Here is a 22,445-nt window from a genome sequence, read left to right on the forward strand (position 1 = left end):
CTTGTGTTAATTGTATATCCATCGTGCCAACCGTCTATCACGTAACTACTGCAGTACAGTGACTGCACATGTGACTAGTTTTGTGATGACACACATACACAGAACACGTGTATCTGTGTGTGTGTATGTATGTATGTATATATATATATATATATATATATATATATATATATATATATATATATATATATATATATATATATATATATATATATATATATATATATATACAGTACAGACCAAAAGTTTGGACACGCCTTCTCATTTAAAGATTTTTCTGTATTTTCTTGACTATGGAAATTGTACATTCACACTGAAGGTATCAAAACTATGAATCAACACATGTGGAATTATATACTTAACAAAAAAGTGAACTGAAAACTGAAAATATGTCATATTCTAGGTTCTTCAAAGTAGCCACCTTTTGCTTTGATGACTGCTTTGCACACTCTTGGCATTCTCTTGATGAGCTTCAAGAGGTAGTCACCGGAAATGGTCTTCCAACAATCTTGAAGGAGTTCCCAGAGATGCTTAGCACTTGTTGGCCCTTTTGGCTTCACTCTGCGGTCCAGCTCACCCCAAACCATCTCGATTGGGTTCAGGTCTGGTGACTGTGGAGGCCAGGTCATCTGGCGTAGCACCCCATCACTCTCCTTTTTGGTCAAATAGCCCTTACACAGCGTGGAGGTGTGTTTGGGGTCATTGTCCTGTTGAAAAATAAATGATGGTCCAACTAAACGCAAACCGGATGGAATAGCATGCCGCTGCAAGATGCTGTGGTAGCCATGCTGGTTCAGTATTCCTTCAATTTTGAATAAATCCCCAACAGTGTCACCAGCAAAGCACCATCACACCTCCTCCTCCATGCTTCACGGTGGGAACCAGGCATGTAGAGTCCATCCGTTCACCTTTTCTGCGTCGCACAAAGACACGGTGATTGGAACCAAAGATATCAAATTTGGACTCCTCAACCAAAGCACAGATTTCCACTGGTCTAATGTCCATTCCTTGTGTTCTTTAGCCCAAACAAGTCTCTTCTGCTTGTTGCCTGTCCTTAGCTGTGGTTTCCTAGCAGCTATTTTACCATGAAGGCCTGCTGCACAAAGTCTCCTCTTAACAGTTGTTGTAGAGATGTGTCTGCTGCTATAACTCTGTGTGGCATTGACCTGGTCTCTAATCTGAGCTGCTGTTAACCTGCGATTTCTGAGGCTGGTGACTCAGATAAACTTATCCTCAGAAGCAGAGGTGACTCTTGGTCTTCATTTCCTGGGGCGGTCCTCATGTGAGCCAGTTTCTTTGTAGCGCTTGATGGTTTTTGCAACTGCACTTGGGGACAGTTTGCCCAATTTTTCGGACTGACTGACCTTCATTTCTTAAAGTAATGATGGCCACTCGTTTTTCTTTACTTAGCTGCTTTTTTTCTTGCCATAATACAAATTCTAACAGTCTATTCAGTAGGACTATGAGCTGTGTATCCACCTGACTTCTGCACAACACAACTGATGGTCCCAACCCCATTTATAAGGCAAGAAATCCCACTTATTAAACCTGACAGGGCACACCTGTGAAGTGAAAACCATTTCCGGTGACTACCTCTTGAAGCTCATCAAGAGAATGCCAAGAGTGTGCAAAGTAGTCATCAAAGCAAAAGGTGGCTACTTTGAAGAACCTAGAATATAAGACATATTTTCAGTTGTTTCACGCTTTTTTGTTAAGTATATAATTCCACATGTGTTAATTCATAGTTTTGATGCCTTTAGTGTGAATGTACAATTTTCAAAGTCATGAAAATACAGAAATTTCTTTAACTGAGAAGGTGTGTCCAAACTTTTGGTCTGTACTGTACATGTCACATACTAACATATATAACACATTAGCACACACACACATTGCCACCTGTATTTGGTTGATTGCCAGCAGTCGGAGGTCCGGCTCTTGCACACCCGGTGTATTGATGTATTCTTTATCGGTAGTAAAATGTGAACTGTTCCTTTCTAGGCTTCAATGTTATCAGCAGAGAACGATCCCTTGGGTCCGTTACCGCCAGGCTGGGGTATGAGAGCAGCACTATTATTATTACACCCTTATACGTATCCGCTTGGTAAGACAACTTACTCTACACCCTTTGTTTTCCAGAAAGAAGAGTGGACTCTACAGATCGGGTGTATTTTGTGAATCACAACACAAAAACTACCCAATGGGAAGATCCTCGCACTCAAGGGTAGGGAGTAGATCTGTGTGTGCTGCTGCCATTGTGTTATGTGATAGAGCTGCCCATCACATCGCTCCATTCCATCTTCAAGGAGAGACGCTTTTCCTTTTATTTCGATATCCCGGTGTTTGCCATAATACTGTATACCTGAAGAATTACCCGTCACTAGTCCCATGAGTGTGCCTCGGTGAGCGCCCCCTGTGCACATATGGCTGAATTATGTACTGCAGGTCCATATGAGGGAAGTAGCTTCTGCCTGCAGCAGTGTGCGAAGCTCTCGCCCCTCACACCCTCGGGAAGCTTTGGAGGATAGACCAGTATTTGGGAGAAATTGTTTAAGAACCGTTACATCACTAGAAGGTTTTTTTTTTTTCCGGCATACAAAAAGCTTATTCATTACAAAATAATTGATTCTAATGGACTTCACAATCTTCACTCTCCTCAAGATCTCTGCTTGCAGGTATTGAATAGAAACCCTTACATCAAGGGCTTAAAAATCTGTCCAGGTCATGGGATGATCTGGGGTGCATGTCAGGGGGTGCATGTCAGGCAGTCTGGATGTGGCATTAGTTGTGCAGTTTTTTTTTTTATGTCCAGTTATTAATGCTTCACCAGTGCGAATAGTGCACAAATATATCAGCTGTCGTGTCCAGATGATTACACTCATTGTTTAAATTCAACCTTGCAACTAGGGCATTTTCACTTCTTATGTTCACTACACAATTTTGAAGGTTTGTTTCACCCACAAAATCTGCATTTAGGCAATGCATTTAGATATAGTCTCCTCTGCATGTGATGGGTGCAACATGTGTCCATGCCCTAACTATACATTATGGTTGGCCAAGGAAACTTAGTGCTACTTCCATTTGAAATCAGAAGATGTTCAGCAGTGCCATCAACTCAGAACTGGCAGCAATCAATATGATTCTGCTGTACTGGTCTACTGTTCAAACAAGTCTGGTTAGAAGTGATCTTTATGGAATTGTAACGTGAACTTGTGTGATCATCGGATGACCAGGAGTCTTTATTTTATTTGTTGGGTGTAGGCAATAATGACCTCCGTTGAGTCACAGCAAGCAGAGATCTTGAACTTTTTTTTTATTGGATAAAATGGGAAGACTCTTTTTAAAGGGAATCTGTCACCAGGTTTTCCAGTGATGTGTGTCACTTACTTTGCTGCTTACTGTAGTTTTGATAATCTCCTGCTGATAAAACAGGGATTTTATTGGTGGAGAATTGTAAGCCTGCTGCCATGTAGTCCTCCATATTTATAAGCTCTGTATAACCCAGCCCCTTCTACTGATTGTCAGCTTTCTGCCTATGCACAGTGTACACAGAAAGCTGCCAATCTGTGATGTAGGCGGGGTTACACAGAGCTCAGTATTGAGAGAACTGCTAGATCTGCAGACGAAAAAATAGGGATTTTATCAGAAATATAACAAGCAGCCCAGTAAGTGACACATCGCTGGAATCAGGGTGTCTGCTCTGCCCCTACTAGATGCCACTCTCAGATTACTTAGCAAAAATATGCTGCCTGATTCTCTTTTTAAGGCTTGAGACACTGGGGCTTATGTTAAGTCTTTGATACAAATTGAAACCAATTAGAATTTAGTTTTCATTCCCTACATGGAATACAAGAGACTTTTTGCCGAGACTATTTTTTTATATATATCTATATCTACCCCCACTAACCCTAGTGTGCGGCAGCGAGTGCTGATAGCTGAGGCTTCCTCCCATCCGGTCACGTTCCACCTTTCATCTTCCTGCCGACACTGGAGGAGGAAGGTTGGAATTGTTTGCTGTTGTCTGTGCACAATAATGGATGCGCTGCGTCCTGTGGGTACGATCACTCATTGTGCAGAAAGCACATAGCACAGCCGCACCAACAGACCCATATGCTTGTACAGGCAGTTTTTGCCATAGTTTTACCATGACTTGTTTTTGCTTGTATTTTTTTTTTTGTAGGCCATGTTGGACTTCACATGTTCCAAAATTCACTAATTTGCAGCTATGCAATTTATGTCCTCTGCAATATAATCATGGTCATTCTGAGCAATGTGCGTGATCGTACCCATATGGATATAGCGTCCATACCCATATGGAATATCTGAACACGTCAGGCATTCACCGTGCTGTTACTTTCCCGTATATAAGGTTGATTTTTTTTTCCCCCTTTTTTATTTCTTTTCTTTTCTATGACCCTGCATGTGATTTTTGCCTGTTCAGAGCAGACCCGTTCCTGGCTGCCCACCAAGTAAAGTTTCCCTTCCCTTTACCTTGTATGTTAGGGCTGGACAAATACCAGGAGCCATGGATTAGTCAGTGGGGCCCACCTTTTTGGGTTTTCCATTAATGCTATTGCCTGGGTGCTGGAGTGGCTTACGGTATTTGCCCACCGCAGCTGTAGCAGCAGAGAGGGTGCACATAGTCCTGCTGGTGGCTTGTGAACCGCTGCTTGTCTCATCCCTGCCGTCAGCTTCCATTTCTCTTAGGGTTAATTTAGGACATAAGCCAATAATGTACATCATCTAAATCGCTGCTGATGCTGGAGGAGGGTTGTCAGGAGAGATAAGAGCTACAGATATACTTATTTTTTGTGGGTGTATTTTTCGTTGCTTGGCTTCTGATTGTTGTCGGGCTCCACTGACCCTCATAAAATAAGTTTGCTATATGATATTGGGTAAAATCATTGTTAAAGGTGCATTCACCTGTCAGCCATTCATAGCTTAGATGGAAGGCCAGAGGTAATGAGGGATTACGGATATTGCCGTCAAGCTGTGCTGAGCCGTCCCCATAACTCATCCACTTCTTAGAAAGCAGCGTAGCACAGACCCTGCTGTCTCCATAATCCAGACCACCTCCAGCCATCACTGAGCTATGAACATCCCTTTAAGGAGGACCAGCAGCAGCTCCATTATCTCGTCTTCTTCGGTGCCGCTCCTCTGTTATTCCTTGTGTATAGATTGGCATCTGAGCATTGCTTTCCCTTTAATGATAGAGCGGGTCCCTACATAGTGTCCATGGCTGTTGTCAGTGCAGACTATATAGGGACACCCCATATTGACAAGGGCAGTAGTAATGCCCTGGAGGAATAATAGAGGTGCAGCCTAGTGCACAGTCCTAAGAAGATGTTTTGTAGGAAATTCATGCATTTACTAAAATACAAAACTACTACTACTGGCAGTGCATAACTTGTGTATTCTGTATAAAGGCTTCTTATTAATGGTTGCTCCCTCCCCACAGTTTACAAAATGAGGACCCCTTACCAGAGGGCTGGGAAATTCGGTACACAAGAGAAGGGGTAAAGTACTTTGTAGATCACAACTTAAAGACCACTACTTTCAGTGACCCCCGGACTGGAAAGTCATCAGTGTAAGTACCGGGAAGCGCGAGCGGCAGTCAGCAACGCGCGGCGCCACAGCTCATGTTGGGACATAACTCTCCGGCTTGGAGCACACAAGTGGTGTTGTGATGATGGCAGCTGCAGATCATTCATTACTGCTTTTCTTCTTAATGATAGGCTGTGAACATGAAGCGCAGCCTGGTACAACAGCCCGTACTCCCAGCAATAATGGTCCACTGATTACTTGTATTCAGCGGGATTCATTCATCCACCGCCATAAAGTCACCTGTGTGCTCCCGGCCGCACAACATGGCCGCACTGCTTGATGTGTACATCTGTGATCTGCCTATGTATATGACGCGTGTGACACTGTCTGTATCCACCGGCTTCTTCATGTGAAGACTATACATGCGGCATGTATAGATCTTTAGTGCGGTGTGGAAGACATGTTTTATTTCTGTTTGGCTCATCCAATGTGCTGCTTTCTTCACATTCTCATGTCGTGTCCTCTGTGGTTATGCCGTCCATATTCCTATATAATTCTGTATAGTTGCGGCCTGTATGGACCACATGTCCAGATCCTTCACGACCATAGTGGCAGCACTATGGACCTGTACGTATATAGACACACAGCAGTGGTTCTTGGGATGTCTCTGTAGGGCCAAAATACTGAAAGGAGATATACTAAGCTTCAATGGCTACTTAAAAGGGGTTTTTACCACTAACAAAAGTATATTTTAATCAATAGATCTTGGAATAATAATAAGTTCCACAATTGGATGTGTGTAAATAAAATGTTCCTGTGCTGAGATAATCTTATAAATGTCCCCTGCTGTGTACTGTGTAATGGCTGTGTCTGACCGTGCAGGGACATGGTCTGATCATACCACAGCTCCTGGGCAGGGGAGGAAGCAAAAGAGTATACAGACATTACAACAGGAGATCACAGCTGATTCTTTCTGTGAGGTAAAACATTTCACTGCCTGTTTTACAATGTCTTACTTCAAAGAAAGAATCAGCTGTGATCCTGTGCTGTAATGTCTGTATACTCTTTTTTGCTTCCTCCCCTGCCCAGGAGCTGTGGTATGATCAGACCATGTTCCTGCACGGTCAGACACAGCCATTACACAGTACACAGCAGGGGACATTTATAAGATTATCTCAGCACAGGAACATTTTATTTAAACACATCCAATTGTGGAAGTTATTGTTATTGTTCCAAGATGTATTGATTTAAAATGATCTTTCGTTCATGGGGAAAGCCCTTTTAAGAGGCCCCCATCACCAGGTTAGGAGGCCAGTTTTTGCTCTATTTTTTTCCTGCTGCTCCCCTAAATTTTTCTGGATTTTTCTTTATAAATTTGCTATACGGTGCTACTTCGCATTGTCTTTGCCATACGGTGCTACTTCTCATTGTCGTTGCCATATGGTGCGTAGCTCACAGGATTATCTGGGAGCACGCCTTTAAGCTACTCTCTATTTTTAGGACGCAGTCAGAAGGCCGTATAGGTCAGAGTGAGATCTTGGCAAATATCTACTCGTTGCATAAAACTTTTGCAGCGTGAATTGATTGTAAATCCACAGGTTGTCAGTTTTCACTGTGGACGCAAATTCATAACATAATCGATACCAAACAATTCCAGCCAGGCCAAAAGGACAATCCATCTGACAAATTGATGGCTATGGCTACATATGATGTTTGGGTCAGGACCAGTGTGAATGTGGTCCAAATTCTTCATAGCCAATATTTTTATGGCCGAGGGTTGTGACCATGTAGTGCTGTTTGTGCTGATAGGAGATCAGTTATAAGCGTCATCCGGAACTGGGTGGCAGAATCGCTGGCACGGTTAGCCCTGGTCTTGCCAACACGTTTTTACCATAATACTAGATTCCCATACAGGTTTTGGACTCTTTCTCACTGCTTTGATTGTATCATGTAGTGACAGTCTTTCATTGGAGACTAAGCTATAAGTCAATGCTTCATATAGTGAGCTGTGTAGTATAGATTTATCTCCTATAAATAACTACATGCAGACAAATTCTTTGGCTCTGGCATCAATACAACCCAGTTGGTGTATGGTGATCGAATCGGGCATGCTCAAGCAGCTCCTTTGCTCCTCGGACCCTCATCTATTCGGCCTGTCTTACAGTATTTCAGTGTAAAAACCCAAGAAAAAAAACAACCAAAATGAGCATATATGCTATAATAATAGTAGTAGTACATGTAAATAAGAGTACTTAGTAAGTACTATTTTTTGATAAACCAAAAGCGTAAAAGCCATCCCACCACGACAAGGTGACCCAGTCAGGATGGTCCTATCCTGTCCCTAGTATTAAAGCCTCACCTTTTGTCAGCCGACCTCATTGTGAATAAGGGCAGAGCAGGAATGAGGCCCGAGTTTTCAGACACCCGTTCATGGGAAGCTATATAGATGAAATGCCCAGCTCAGAAAGGGGGGCCATGTCTGTCTGTACAAAGTACAAGAAACTACAGAAAAACTAAAGAAATAAGCCGGAGCATAAACCGGTATACGTGCATTGTGTAAGAGCACGTTCACACTGGGGCCATTTCACTGGTAAAATCCAATAAAAAAAAAATAAAATGAGTAACACCCTATAGTAAGTAAATAGTAATAGTACATGTAAATTATAACTGTTATTTACATGTACTATTACTATTTACTTAATACAGGGCGCTCATTTTTCCTCAGTTTTGTCCGTGAGATGACCACAGTGTGAACGTGTTCTCTCACAGTGTGAACGTGTTCTCTCACAGTGTGAACGTGTTCTCTCACAGTGTGAACGTGTTCTCTCACAGTGTGAACGTGTTCTCTCACAGTGTGAACGTGTTCTCTCACAGTGTGAACGTGTTCTCTCACAGTGTGAACGTGTTCTCTCACAGTGTGAACGTGTTCTCTCACAGTGTGAACGTGTTCTCTCACAGTGTGAACGTGTTCTCTCACAGTGTGAACGTGTTCTCTCACAGTGTGAACGTGTTCTCTCACAGTGTGAACGTGTTCTCTCACAGTGTGAACGTGTTCTCTCACAGTGTGAACGTGTTCTCTCACAGTGTGAACGTGTTCTCTCACAGTGTGAACGTGTTCTCTCACAGTGTGAACGTGTTCTCTCACAGTGTGAACGTGTTCTCTCACGGTGCGCGTGTTCTCTCACGGTGCGCGTGTTCCAACTTCTGCTTCAGCTCATTTCTTTAGTTTTGCAGAACTTCTTTCAGCGCAAAATGACTGTTCAAACCAAGCACAGGCACTCGGTTCACCCTTATCCAAACCGTTCAGTGCACCTTCCCACCTAACTATCCATGCGCTACTCTCACAACTGTGGCTTTACAGCAGTCAATCAAGAGCAGAGACAGATGAAACACGTGCAGATGAGACTGTGACTGGGAACTGCTCGGCCAGGCCCAGGATGCACAAAGCTCGAGTGCTCGGTTTAAACAGTCATTTTGCACTGACAGACTACCTTTAAAGGAAAAGTATTTATTTTTCTGAAGATCCACATTGCCCCTTACTGGTCAGAATTGTTACTGCAAGGTGTGTGTTCTTCAGGGTTGATAATCTTCTTACCTCCAGCCACCCCATCTCTAACTTACTAGAAGAGGTCACAAGTATTTGTGAGACCTCTTCCGTGGTCCGTCTGTGACGTGAAGGAATTTTGTGTGGTTGTAACAGAGTACATGATTTACCTCTTGTAATATGGGCTGATCCCACGCATGTTCCGGTCTCCCTCCCCAGCTGTATTGGCTCCTAGTGGGCAGACAAGTATCTGGAGGGAGCGTGCATGCACCGTGGCTTCAGTGCAGAGTGCGCCTTGCTATATATATCCCTGATCCTAAGCGCTCACTTGGCTGCTATATTCAAAAACCCTTCAATCCATCTGCCCAATAAATTTATTTTAGTCTTGAACAGTTTCTTAGACTTCAAACTAGTCTAGAAGATTGGATCAAGATGTCGAGTTTTACTTTGACGCTCATCTGCCATGAATTCTGTACGTGCCTTTAAAATACTGTGCAGGAGCAAGTGCTTTATATATGTCCCAGCAGATGAAGACCTGATGTCCAGAAACTTAAAAAAACGGCTTAACCCTACTGCTTCCAGACTACACAGAATGTATTTGTAGTCTGTTGCTACAGAAATATAGTTCTGCGCAGGAGCTAGAGAGAAAAAATTGCAGGCATTTTTTCTTTTCATTAAAACTATGGTTCCTATTCTACCAGATTGGCGTTTTGTGTGCCGGTGTTGATGAAGCATGCTTTGTTAATCAGCTGCCGTGCGCCGGTCAGTAAGAGGTGGTGATTTACACCACGCCCCCTCTTGACTGAGCTCCTCCTATTTTCCAAGTTCCTTATAAAAAAAAGCATCAGATGAAGCATTTTTTCTTATGCCAAGCAACTGGCAAAAACTGCCCGACGTATCGTCCCTAATGTTTTAATTTTTGCATTAGCATGGTTTAAAAAAAACAAAAAAAATAAAGTTGGGATGACCGTCCCTTTTAACATCATTACTAATATTACACAATGTAGTGCATGCGATACCCTGCGCTGTTGGGTTATTATGGGATGCTCTGATTTATAAAGTGGCTCTAAAATATGATATATCTTCAATGTATCCAGTATTTTTGTTATTTTAAAAAAACCAACAATTTTTCTATTTGTTTTCAGGACGAAGGGGCCGCAGATTGCTTATGAGCGCAGTTTTCGGTGGAAGCTCGCCCATTTTCGTTATTTGTGTCAGGTAATGATTTTTATAGGTGGTTCGGTAATGGTGCGTGCTCGGCAGCTGGCTGGTGCCTTCTCGCTGTCAGTGCATGCTGTGATTAAGGTGACGGCGCTCGTCTGACTTCTCTCTGTACCGCAGCGTGTTCTGCCCCAGACTCACTAGACATGAAATGATTACTGATTTCTAAACTTCTTTGCAGTCCAATGCCTTGCCAAGCCACGTGAAGATAACGGTTTCCAGGCAGACGCTATTTGAGGACTCTTTTCAGCAGGTACGTATTAGTGGTAAGAGGGGGCTAACCACCAGGGACCCCACCATACACCCTGGATTTCAGAAGGAATGTATCCAGCATATGTTACAGCATGCCGAGATTGTATACATCCATCATATGTAGCTGCAGGTCCGGAATCCGGCGTCTCCTACTTTCCTTCTCACAAGCAGGAAATTATTATTAATACGTCTGCCTTTAATGTGAAAAAAAAAAAAAACAAGTATGGGGCTATGTACAAAAAACGTATAGAAGAGGCTATGGTCACTATAGGGTTCTATGTAAGGGTTAGAAGTGACATAACCCTATACATCCCCATACCAGTCACATAGGCCATTACTGCTCCTTCATACTCAGAACTGTATTTCTTGCTGGTGTCACCAGCCAATTTGTGCTTGCATTCACATTTCATTGAGGAAGCAAACAGCCGCCGATTGCCTGCAGCGCTGAGTACTGAGGAGCAGGTAATAAGGGGTTTTCCAATAGCGTACAACCCTTTTAATCTTCTGCTGATCAGTCCCATCTCCCATTAGAGTATAGTACAAGTCATTCTGGATTTGCCCCCCCTAGCCAGGAGGCGGGCAGAGCTTTAGCTTTCCTTTTGTCTTATTGCAAGGGGGAGAGGCTCCTGCTGTAGAAAGTGTACATTTACTAAAGAAAATGCAGATCTAGCAACTGATTTTCCTGATCTTTAGGGTACCGTCTCACATAACGATGCACCAGCGATCCCGACAACAATATGACCTGGCTGGTATCGCTGGTGCGTCGCTAAGTGATCGCTGGTGAGCTGTCAGGAGGGAGGGCAAGGACCAAAAAATTGTCCAGGACACTTTGCAGCGATCAGCGACCTCACAGCAGGGGCCTGATCGTTGCGAAGTGTCACACATAGCGACATCGTTGGTGAGGTCACTGTTGCGTAACCAAAACCGTGACACAGCAGCAATCTCGCTATGTGAGACGGGGGCTTTACTGTTGCTTTGCAGTTCTAAAGTCCTGGTTTCAAGGACCTTGTCCATTAAGGACACCATCTGCAAGGAGTTTGTTGTCCCCAGTTTGCCTGGGTTTCCTCCAGGTTTAGATTGTGAACCCTAATGGGGACAGCGATAACGGCTGTAGACCGCTATGGAATATGATGGCGCTATATAAGCAAGCATAATAAATAAGCATAACCTGCAGCCCGGCCCCCAAAGATAGATGGACATTATAGATATTTTGGACCTCCTCAGGCTGAAGGGCCTAAGTGCGTCTACAACCTCTGCGCCTCCTATAATAAGGCTTGTATACTCCATGAACCTCATAACTGGCTGACATTAGTAGATAAAGTACAGGACCCAGAGGTAGCACAAGAAAGTCTTGGCTAAACTTTGATTTTTCGGAGGAGATCCGCTTTAGTACGGACTGTTAAAGTGACTTCTTGGTGCCGGTGCATTGTAGCGACATTGCCCTCCATAGTGAGGAAGGAGCAGAGCTCAAAGCCGCCGTGACCCAGTTTCTTCATTGCCTTTCACCTACAGATAATTCTGCTCAGACATATTTAATATTCATGAATTCAGAAAGTGTAGACTTGATGAAAGCACAAGTTCACAAAGGTCTTCTTTTCTTTTTCCTCTTTCCCGTACAGATAATGGCGCTGAAGCCTTATGACTTGAGACGACGATTATACGTTATGTTTCGGGGTGAAGAAGGTCTCGATTATGGAGGACTGGCAAGGTAATTCTCTTAAATGTGTAGAAAAAAAAAGTACTTTTATCAAGGTTAAAACAAGGAAGGCAAGATCCCTTCTGGCAGAACAGAGATATTGGATGTATTATGCCTGAGAAGATATACAAAGGGTTAACACAGAGACCTGGCACTACACAAAATGGTACAACAAACTTGGGGACATCATTTGCAGGAAAAGAAAAAGTGACGTTTATTATTAATGGAGGAAAGGCTTCTTTACAGTAAGAGTGGTCAGACTATGAAACACTATGCCAGAAGAAATTGCAAAATCAATAAAAGATTGATATGTATTTTATGAAGAGATGATAATCCTACAGTTAGTATAAAGAAGTTTCTTGGACTAATTTATGACTCGCCCCTAATGCAAATGAATACATGTCCTTGCTGATGCAGTGTAACTTACCGCATCATGTTTGTAGCAGAGATTGAGTTAGGAAACCAAGGAACTCCAAAGCTATAGATAAGATATAGTGTATAACTTCTATTAAGTCATCAGCATGTGTAGCTGCAGAAGCATAAAATCGGCCAACATTTCCACTTCAGACCTTGATCACAGCCTATAAAATATGTAGATATGTACATACGTAAAAATGTAAAAAAAACCCTCAAATATAGTATAAGGCTGTGTGCCCACGATGCGTTTTTTAAGCGTTTCCACAGCTGCAAAAACGCTGCAGAAACGCTTAAAAAACGCATGGTAGAAGGCCTGCCATGTTCCCCAATGATAATCCGCATGTGCACATGCTGCGGAAATTTCCGCTGCGGATTATCGTTGCGGAAAAAAACGCAGCACTACTAATTATTTTGCGGAAGTGCTGCGTTTTTGCCGCCGTTGACTTTCATTGGAACGCATGTATTCCGCTTCACTAGATGAGCACATGTGGAATCCATGCGTTCAGTGTGTGGATGGTACCCGGGTGTGGAGGACAGGAGACTCTCCTCAGGAACCGGGTACCATAGAACCTGTAAAAAGAAAAAGAATAAAATAAAAAATATTATATTTACCTTCTGATGGCCCGCGGTGCGCTAGTCCTCTCTTGCCGGCAGATCGCGATGGACTGGAGGACCTGCGCTGACGTCATAGTCATGTGAGGGGTCACGCGACGCTGACGTCTGCAGGTCCTTCAGTGTACTGCGATCTGCCGACAAGGGAGAACGGAGCGAAGCAAGACATCGGGGGCCATCGGAGGGTAAGTATAGATTTATTTTTAAACATTCTTTCGGTCACACTATATAAATCCATGCCGGTTGCATGGATTTATATAGTGTGACCAAGTTGACAAGCACTTTCCAAGTGATGCTAAAATCGCTTGGAAAGCGCTTGTCAACCCGCATGCAGAAATGCAAGTGAAGAACGATTCACATCCGCATGTCCCTGGCAGGAAAAACGCATGCACAATCCGCATGTACAATCCGCATGTACAACCCGCATGCGTTTTTTCTGCCAGGGAGATGCAGAAACGCTCAGGAAAAATCCGGAGCATTTCTGCATCGTGGGCACATAGCCTAAGAGATCAATACACTCATATGTACTTATAATATAATGAGACGAGAAATATCGGCATTGTGGAAAAAAATTATAAATCTTCTATAGTCGCACATATAGAACCAATAGGAATGATAAAGAAAAGTATAAATGACACGTGATCATGATAGCCAGTCATCATTTATCGAGTTGATGGCCTATTTTTGACGTATTGATAAATGGTACCCTTGTGCCCGGACTATGTTGTAATCTGATGTGAGTTGAGAGACCCTGATAGTTACCATAGTGAGTTACAATGGGTAGCCCCTTTCTCACATTGTGGTTGCCATTGAGTCTAAATAAAGGGAATCTGTCACCAGGTTTTTGCCATCTAATCTGAGAGAAGTATAGTGTGTGTGCGGAGACCCTGATTCCAGCAATTTGTCACTTACTGGGCTGCTTGCTGTAGTTTTGATAAGATCACTGTTTTATCAGCAGGAGATTATCCCTAGTGGACTAGTAAACCTGCTGCTGCCATGTAGTCCTCCATATTTATAAGCTTTGTATTACCCTGCCCCCACTGATTGCCAGCTTTCTGCCTATGCACAGTGTGCACAGAAAGCTGCCACTTAGTGGTGTGGACGGGGTTATAATGCTCCGGCCTTACTTCATGCAGCTTTCAGATGAGGTAGCAAAAATCTGGTGACCGATTCCCTTTAATTGTGGCTTCAGTGACTATTGTCTATCCTTGTAAATTGTGATCTGGGTAAAGCGTTTTTAGTAGCACGAGGATGATTGCTGCCGTATAGTAATATACTATTGCTATCAGTAGGTTTTCTGAAAAGGTCTTTAGATAAAAAAAATAATAATGTTCGTTTCTTTTTAAGCAGGATATCAAGAAAGTTGATTTGCAAATTGTTAATGTGTGAGGTAAACTACAGGTCGGGGTCAACAGAATTAAAATAATCATAGAAAGTGTTGAAGGGTTGTACATTTCCATGCCAAATACAAAAATATCATCAATGTAATGGAACCATACTATGAAGTGTGAAAGTAGTGGAGCATTGTATCATGATCCACTTCAAATATTGCCATAAAACAATTGGCATAAGGTGGGGCTATGTTAGAGCCCATTGCGGTACCTTTCTTTTGAAGAAAAAAATTATTCCCAAAAATAAAATTGTTTTCGTGCAGCAGTAATTCCAGACAAAAAGAAATCTGGAGTGTAGTTAATTGGGGAGAGTATAGAAAGTGATCAACTACAGATAGAGCCTTGTCATGTAAGATAGAGGTATACAGATTATTAAAGTGAACCTGTCATGTTAAAAATACGCTATTAACCTGCAGATATGGGGTTAATCTGCAGGTTAATAGCCTTCTGAAGCTGCCTGGCGCCCGCACTTAATTTCCTCTTGGCAGTGGGGCTCTAACTTTATTTCTCCTGGTAACCTTCGGCGACATCGCTGTTCACATCTACCTGTTTTTTGCGGACCATGTGTCCCCAAGAAATCACAGAGACTTGTCCGTTTTTTAATCTAAGTCAAGAATCAAAATTCTTCGTACACGTCTATGGGTCCTTGATAATCAGTACATTATGGCATTAGTGTGTTGTCCATGTGCTTAACATTGTAATGAATAGGAAAAGCTTTTTATTGTTTTTTCATACGTGAATATCACTGATGAAAACTGATGCTGACCAAGCACTGATGAAACTCTGATGTACAACAGTCCATGTCTTTACATAGAAGAAAAATCATTAGCGTCTGAATGAGGCCTAACCATGGGGCTTTACTTCTCTGCCTCTGGGGAGAATGGCTTAGTATGAAAGGCCAAAGGCTTGTAGCGGATGCCATCAGGTTTCTGGTACGTGTGATTTCAGACCGTGCTAATGTGAACCAAGCCTGACTTCAACAGAATAAGAATTGTAAAAGTTGAGGTGTGACATTCTGAATAATCCTATTGCACAGTACCACGTGATGACCTCTGTGGACACCATCAGTCCCACAGATATTGACTGGTCTTGCTCTTTCTTTCAGAGAGTGGTTTTTCCTCCTGTCCCATGAAGTGCTCAATCCTATGTACTGTTTGTTTGAATATGCTGGTAAAAGCAACTACTGTCTGCAGATCAACCCGGCCTCCACCATCAACCCCGACCACCTGTCCTACTTCTGCTTTATCGGACGCTTCATTGCTATGGTCAGTTCTCATTTCCTCAAGATATCACTTCTCTATGCTGGGAAGGACTCGCCGTTCTTATAGTTGTTCTAATCCTTGTGTGATTGCTGCTTCCATGTAATGCAAAAAGTGACAGTTGTAGTATTAAGACCACTCTTTATTCTCCTGTTAATATGTGACACACACGTACACGCTGCAGAGAAGCCGCGCGTATTGTGTCTTTGTCACACCTCAGTGGCACCGTGGGGGCTTCCATCTGTAGCCCTGAAAAATCAGATTTAGACATATCTGCCAATAGGGCTACTGAGTTTAGTGAAGCAGACGGAGTCACTTTTTACTCTGACCTCGATTTTGGCGGTGTCGGCCACTCTTTTGCGCCCACCTCAAAAAAGTGGACACTGCAGAAAAGGGGGTCAGAGTATAAAGTGAATCCATCTACTTTTTTAAACTCAATGGCCCCTTTGGTGACCCTGAATTCAGTTTTTCAAAGCCCCAACAAAGCTACTAACGTGTACTGAAGTCGTGATGTGAACCCAGCCAAAAACAACAGCAGTGAATTTGGCATTTACATATGCAGATTTTGCTGTGGATTTGTTGGGATTTTCAGTCTTGTATGTATCCTTGGGGTATGTTACCACGTAGTGTAAATTTGCTCTAGATTTGAAATTCACAGTACGTCATTTTGTGGTTAGTGCATATCACACCCTTTGCAGTGCATACGATAGAAAGAAGAATGTAAATTCCACCTTTTCCACATGATATTTCCAGTAGTATTTAACATTTGCGGTTTCCATGCTGCGGAAATGTTCCAGGGGATTCACCACTTTCTCTTAGAGTTTACACATTGTGCATTTATTTGGGCATTATCTGCAGTGTAATACAGTATCGATTATTTAGAGTTCATCTCAATAAATTTCATCTGCACGTTGCTGAAAATTTCTTCACGAAAATTGGCATTTTAAGATCTGCAGCGTGACGATTCTTTGTGTGGAATTGTATCACTGATTTCATCCTTTGCAAAGCAAATGGTGGAATCTGATGCAAATCTGCAGATGATGCATTGGGTTAGGCAACAGAAAAATCGGCAATAAATCCTAAAAGTTTAGGCAACCGTTTCTGATTTATCATTTCAGCCATGTAGCGTTTCAGAGAAAAACATTTAAAAGCCAGCCGAGGACTATACCGCTAATGTAGTGTGACTAGTCCAAGAGGCCGGTCTCCCAACTCTGTTCCTTTAGACTGACAGGTCTCTCCCTATGTGTGTATAGAAAGAGACCTGTCAGTCAAGGGGAGCGGGGTGAGAAAAGCTGCTGAAGACCAACCTCTTGGACTATAGTCGCCCAAGTCGCATGGTCTTTCGCCGGCTTTGAAATGTAGGTTTCCTCTGAAAAGCCGTAGCATAAAATATACTTGGCTGAAATGATACAGCCAGGGTCTGGTACACTGTCTGGGGTTATCTGCTGTCAGGTTCATTTTAATCAGCCAGTGGAGACCATCTTTTCCTGTCGGCATTGATATCTGATCCTGGTTGCCAGTCTTGGCTATGTTATTGGTGCCAACCCCTCCTCAACATCATCCCAACCTTTTATTGATCTGGATCTGTACTCTCCATGCTGAGGGATCCCCAGAAGACAGTCTCTTCCTGCACTTCTCTGATGGAAAGTGAAGCTGACACTTAAAAGATACTCGTTCATTGTGCTTGCAGCGTTTTGCTATTTTGAGCGTTGCGATTGGAATTCCTGCCTCCTTTTTGAAGCACAAGGATCCAAGCGTTTATTTTTGTCGGCTCTTTAGAACGTCCTTTCACACTTGACAAACAAGATGTCACCTGGCTTTACACTTCTCTTAGAAATAATATATGACCGCAGAATTGTGAGCGGCTTATCTCGTCAGGTCACATTTTGTCCTGATCTCCTGCTATATGAAGCTGCTCGACCTGCGCCTCGCAGTGGGATTGCTTTAGCCTTGTGCCGAATAATTTGTTTTTATTGTTTTCAAATTTTTCATAAATTTGTCGATATCCTGCAGACTTCTGTGCCATCTGACCATATAGCAGAGGGGATTTTAGCATAGTTTGTTCCCTTAAGACCAACGACAGAAGTTACAACATCAATTTTATTATGATTGTGCCACTGAGTGTGGGGGAAGGGGGAGCCTGTGGCCACCGCTGGGGGGGGGGGGGGAGGGAGAGCTTGTGGCCACCGCTGGGGGGAGGGGGAGAGCCTGTGGCTGCCACTGAGGGGGGGAGGGGGAGAGCTTGTGGCCACCGCTGGGGGGAGGGGGAGAGCCTGTGGCTGCCACTGAGGGGGGGGAGGGGGAGAGCCTGTGGCTGCCACTGAGGGGGGGGGGGGGGGAGTCTGTGACTGTCGCTTGGGGGGGGGGGGGCACCTGCTTCATACTGATACACATCGCTCTCAGACCCCCTCCCTGACACAGGATGTATTGGCTGTAGGTAGCTGGTCCAGGAGCGGAGTCCGCGCCATACCGGCTTTGATGTAGAGTGGCTTTATATGGCTCAGTTGTTCTGATAAGCCACCACCGTGTCTCCCCAGAGCGAGATCACAAGGAGCCAATGGTTTGCCGTGGCTGCCATCTTGGTGTGCCTATGAAGCAGAGTCCATGTTCCTGTCTACCACAGTCTTGTGCTATTGCAGTATCTGGAACAAGCAGTCAAATGATCACAGGTTTAAGTTCCCGATGGGGAGTAAAAAAAAAAAAATAAACTTTACAAAAAAAAATAAAGAAATGTAAATCACTCACCTTTCCCAGTTCAAAAACCAAATAAAAATACAAAAAATAAGCATATTCTGTATCAGTCTGTAAAAGTCCTACCTATCAAAATGTAAAATTATTTAAAGCGGTTGTCCAATATTGTGCCAACCCCCTTCTCAATCTGTATGTTTGCCCCCAGTAAAATAATAGCACTTATACTCCCCTCCAATGCCAGCGCCATTCCAGCAAAGTTAGCACTGTCTCTTTCCGCGATCGCATGACATTGTTACGTCACATGATCCCTGCAGCCAATCAGCGCTGGCTTCACTCTCCCTACCTTCGGACATATACATACATCTGGAGGGAGTGAAAGAGAAGACGTGTAATTACAAAAAAGGTAAAAAAAAAAAATGATCACCTGGTAGTGAAGGTGTTAACAGCATGCAGTCAGCTCGCCCTCTAGTGGCTGGTACAAGACTGCATGTGATCTGATAAATTCAGAGAATTTTGAACTCTGCATCAGAAAATTGTCGCATCGACCACTATAAAGGAACGTTGTAACTGTATGCAGACTGTATGTTCACCGTAAAAGCAATGTGGCAATAATCAGCAGGGATGCGCTTTAAAGTAAAGTGTTGATTGATAAACAGCAATGTCGCTGACTGCCATGTTTTCCTCCAGGCTTTATTCCACGGCAAGTTCATCGATACAGGATTCTCTCTTCCATTTTACAAACGGATGTTGAGCAAAAAGCTTACTATCAAAGACCTGGAGTCCATTGATCCAGAGTTCTACAACTCCCTCATATGGATCCGGTAAGTATGTGAGTCCCGTATACTGGGTTGGTACAGACGGTCACGTAAGAGACGGAAATCAGGAAACGGATTCTGATGTTTCCGGTTTTCTTCCATAGTTCTGTATATTTCCATGGGGTTTGTGATCTTTTCTGTTCTCCTTATTTCCAGAGACAATAACATTGAAGAATGTAACTTGGAGATGTACTTTGCTGTGGATATGGAGATACTAGGAAAAGTCACGTCCCATGACCTCAAACCTGGGGGGGCCAATATCCTTGTTACTGAGGAGAACAAGGAGGAATACATTGGGTGAGTTTTTTTATAAGTGGGTCTCCAAAATACCAACCTAATCATCCATTGTGTGCTGCAGGTAAGAGTGCAGGTGGTCTTTATTCTTCAGAGATGAGGGAGCACACCTCTGTCACCCACCTGGTGGAGTAATGTCTACTAGAATGCGTGCATTCATACAGATACAGCTGTGTATGGAAATATATAGATCTCGTCCTATATAGTAAGGGATCAGCTCTCTGGTAGGCGGTGGTGCACACACGGGCTGATTTGTTTGTTTTAACCAACGTGCGGTTTATTAAATGTACATAAACCGGTCAACTTAACAAACAAAAACAGACTCTTCTGGGGAACAAAAGAAATCACCGCACCAAAACGGAAAACAAGCAGTCCGTATATAGCACGGGCTCAGCTGTCAAAATGTCAGACACCGAGCCACACAAGCAAGGTCTTTCTACCACACTTAATGATACAGCTAGACTTCCTTATATCCTGCCCCGGGGTGGGAATATGCGAGCAAACAGTCCCACCAATCTCTTTGAATGCTTGCAAACCCGGCCCTGGAAACGTCCTATTCACTCTCTCAGCACTATACGTGCTGGAGCCTGCTTTTTTTTTTTTTTCTTTTGGTGCACACAAAAAGAGCTGGGGTAGAACAGGCTAATAATCCTGCAAATTGTTTTATTAGTTGGAGAAACGTATCATCGGCCAAGCATCGAACACTCATGGAAAACAGTTGTGTCATAGATAATATCTATATACAAATATTACACACCAGAAGTTAAGTATATTTGGCTTTTGGGTGAAATTTATGGAAAGTGTAAAAAGTTCACGCTACAGTGATATTTTATCAAGAAAATAGTGCATTTAAGTGGAAGCATGCAATGGTGATTTCCTCATCTTAAACCATTTTGAAACAAAAGCCAACAACAGTGGTGGGTATACCCCAACAAAAAATGCCAATGTCTCAATAACTTGTCATGTGGCCTTGAGCATCAATTAAAGCTCAACAGCGAAGTCTCATGCTGTTCAGAAGTGGAGTTACCGTCTTCTGAGGCCTGACATCCCGCTCTTCTTGAACGGTGGCCTTCAGGTCATTGAGGTTCTGGGGTACAGAGTTACGAGCCTCTACACGGAGACTCAGCTGATCCCACAGGTTTTCTGTGGGATTCTGGTCTGGAGAAAGTGCAGATCACTTCATTTGAGGTTCCCCAGTCTCCAGCAGCCGTTCCCTAATGATGCTACCTCGATGAGCTGGAGCATTGGCGTCCATGAAAATAAAATTGGGTGTAGGTGTTGTTTGTGCAGAGGACCAATGACTGGAATAATGAGGTTATTCTGGCAGTAGGGGCTTGTCTATTGCAATTCTGTATTGCCACGCTGATGTAAATGGTTTTAAATGGTCTTATGTGACACTTGGTGCCTCTCACCTCTCTTAAATGTGCCTGGAGTTATGTGCTATTCATCATCTGGTTCTGAAGGGCATTGTTCACAATGGAGCGGTCATCGGTGTGGGATGTGGCCAAAGGACGTCCACTCCTCTGCCCTTCTGTGACTCTTCCAGTCTCTCTGTTGCAACCTGCTGATGACTCTCTGCGACACACTAAATTCAGTGGCCGTCTTGGTCTCATGATATCAAAATGACTGTGAACAGCATTATGAGGAGGACTGTGTAATAGCAATTCTAATTGAACCCCAAATTTTTTTGGCCTAATATTGTGTGTTTTTGTGTAAACAATATTCATTGAAAAAGTTATCTTTTAAAACATCACAAAATAAGTCAAAAGATAAAAATATATTTTGTTTTTATATATATTTCTCCAAGTAATACTCCCAAAATTCATTTCGACTAACTCCAGTTTTGAAGGTGTTATCCAACTTATGGACCACACAGCTGTGATAAAAGCTGGCTAGAGTGGAATTGGAATTCTGTGCCTCAACACGTCCGATTATCCACCACACCTGGATCCTTCAGACGGAACCTGAAAACCCATCTCTTCAAACAAGCTTACAGCCGGCCATGTCCTTGCTTGCTGCCACCTCAACCAACAACACCGGAACTTCTGCTATCCCTGTAGGATGTAAGCCCGCAAGGGCAGGGTCCTCTTCCCTCTGTACCAGTCTATCATTGTTAGTTTGTTTACTGTAAGTGATATCTGTATTTGGTATGTAACCTCTCCAGCACCATGGAATCAATGGCGCTATATAAATTATTCATAATAATAATAATAGAGTGAAGGCTTAGTTGTCCAGGCAACATTGGCCCTTGCAGACTGGAGGGGGCAGTTGTTAGTAGAGTCGTGCTGTCCCCATATATATATTGCCTGCAGGACGTTTACATGGCCCAATGGTCAGAAGTTTGTATGAAAGGACTTTGAAAAACAAGAATCTGCTCTCCAGACTGCAATGTATTGGTTAAAGCCTCCCAGCCATGGATGGGTTACGCCTGTAGTGTGCTCTTGGTGTATATATGTTGTATACTCTCCTGCATATCCTGGTAATTCTGCTGTTACCTGGGGTGATGAATCCTGATCCGGTTCTGAACCTGTTTCTTCTTCTCTTCTAGGCTGATGGCTGAGTGGAGATTTTCGCGAGGTGTCGAAGAACAAACCAAAGCATTTCTCGATGGCTTTAATGCCGTTGTCCCACTACAGTGGCTGCAGTATTTTGATGAAAAAGAGTTAGAGGTTCGGCTTCTATAAATGTCCATATACTGTATACATATACACA

At 43.2% G+C, this 22,445-nt stretch overlaps 1 protein-coding gene across 5 annotated transcripts in view; it reads left to right on the top strand.

The window, feature by feature from the left end:
• The window catches only part of WWP1 (WW domain containing E3 ubiquitin protein ligase 1), a 188,756-nt gene that overhangs the window by 155,446 nt on the left and 10,865 nt on the right, over positions 1-22,445 (top strand). For all 5 annotated transcript variants that reach the window (XM_073679543.1, XM_073679545.1, XM_073679541.1 and 2 more), the window contains exons 11-20: positions 1,999-2,053; positions 2,137-2,221; positions 5,456-5,584; positions 10,231-10,303; positions 10,488-10,559; positions 12,178-12,266; positions 15,780-15,939; positions 19,312-19,445; positions 19,596-19,736; positions 22,282-22,402. In XM_073679543.1, the coding sequence (XP_073535644.1) occupies positions 1,999-2,053; positions 2,137-2,221; positions 5,456-5,584; positions 10,231-10,303; positions 10,488-10,559; positions 12,178-12,266; positions 15,780-15,939; positions 19,312-19,445; positions 19,596-19,736; positions 22,282-22,402 (1,059 nt within the window). The remainder of the gene's footprint in view (positions 1-1,998; positions 2,054-2,136; positions 2,222-5,455; positions 5,585-10,230; positions 10,304-10,487; positions 10,560-12,177; positions 12,267-15,779; positions 15,940-19,311; positions 19,446-19,595; positions 19,737-22,281; positions 22,403-22,445) is intronic.

Source organism: Phyllobates terribilis, unplaced genomic scaffold (genome assembly GCF_046119375.1).
Source record: "Phyllobates terribilis strain yellow unplaced genomic scaffold, ASM4611937v1 Scaffold_4__5_contigs__length_816908805, whole genome shotgun sequence".
In the NCBI taxonomy this organism is placed as follows: domain Eukaryota; kingdom Metazoa; phylum Chordata; class Amphibia; order Anura; family Dendrobatidae; genus Phyllobates; species Phyllobates terribilis.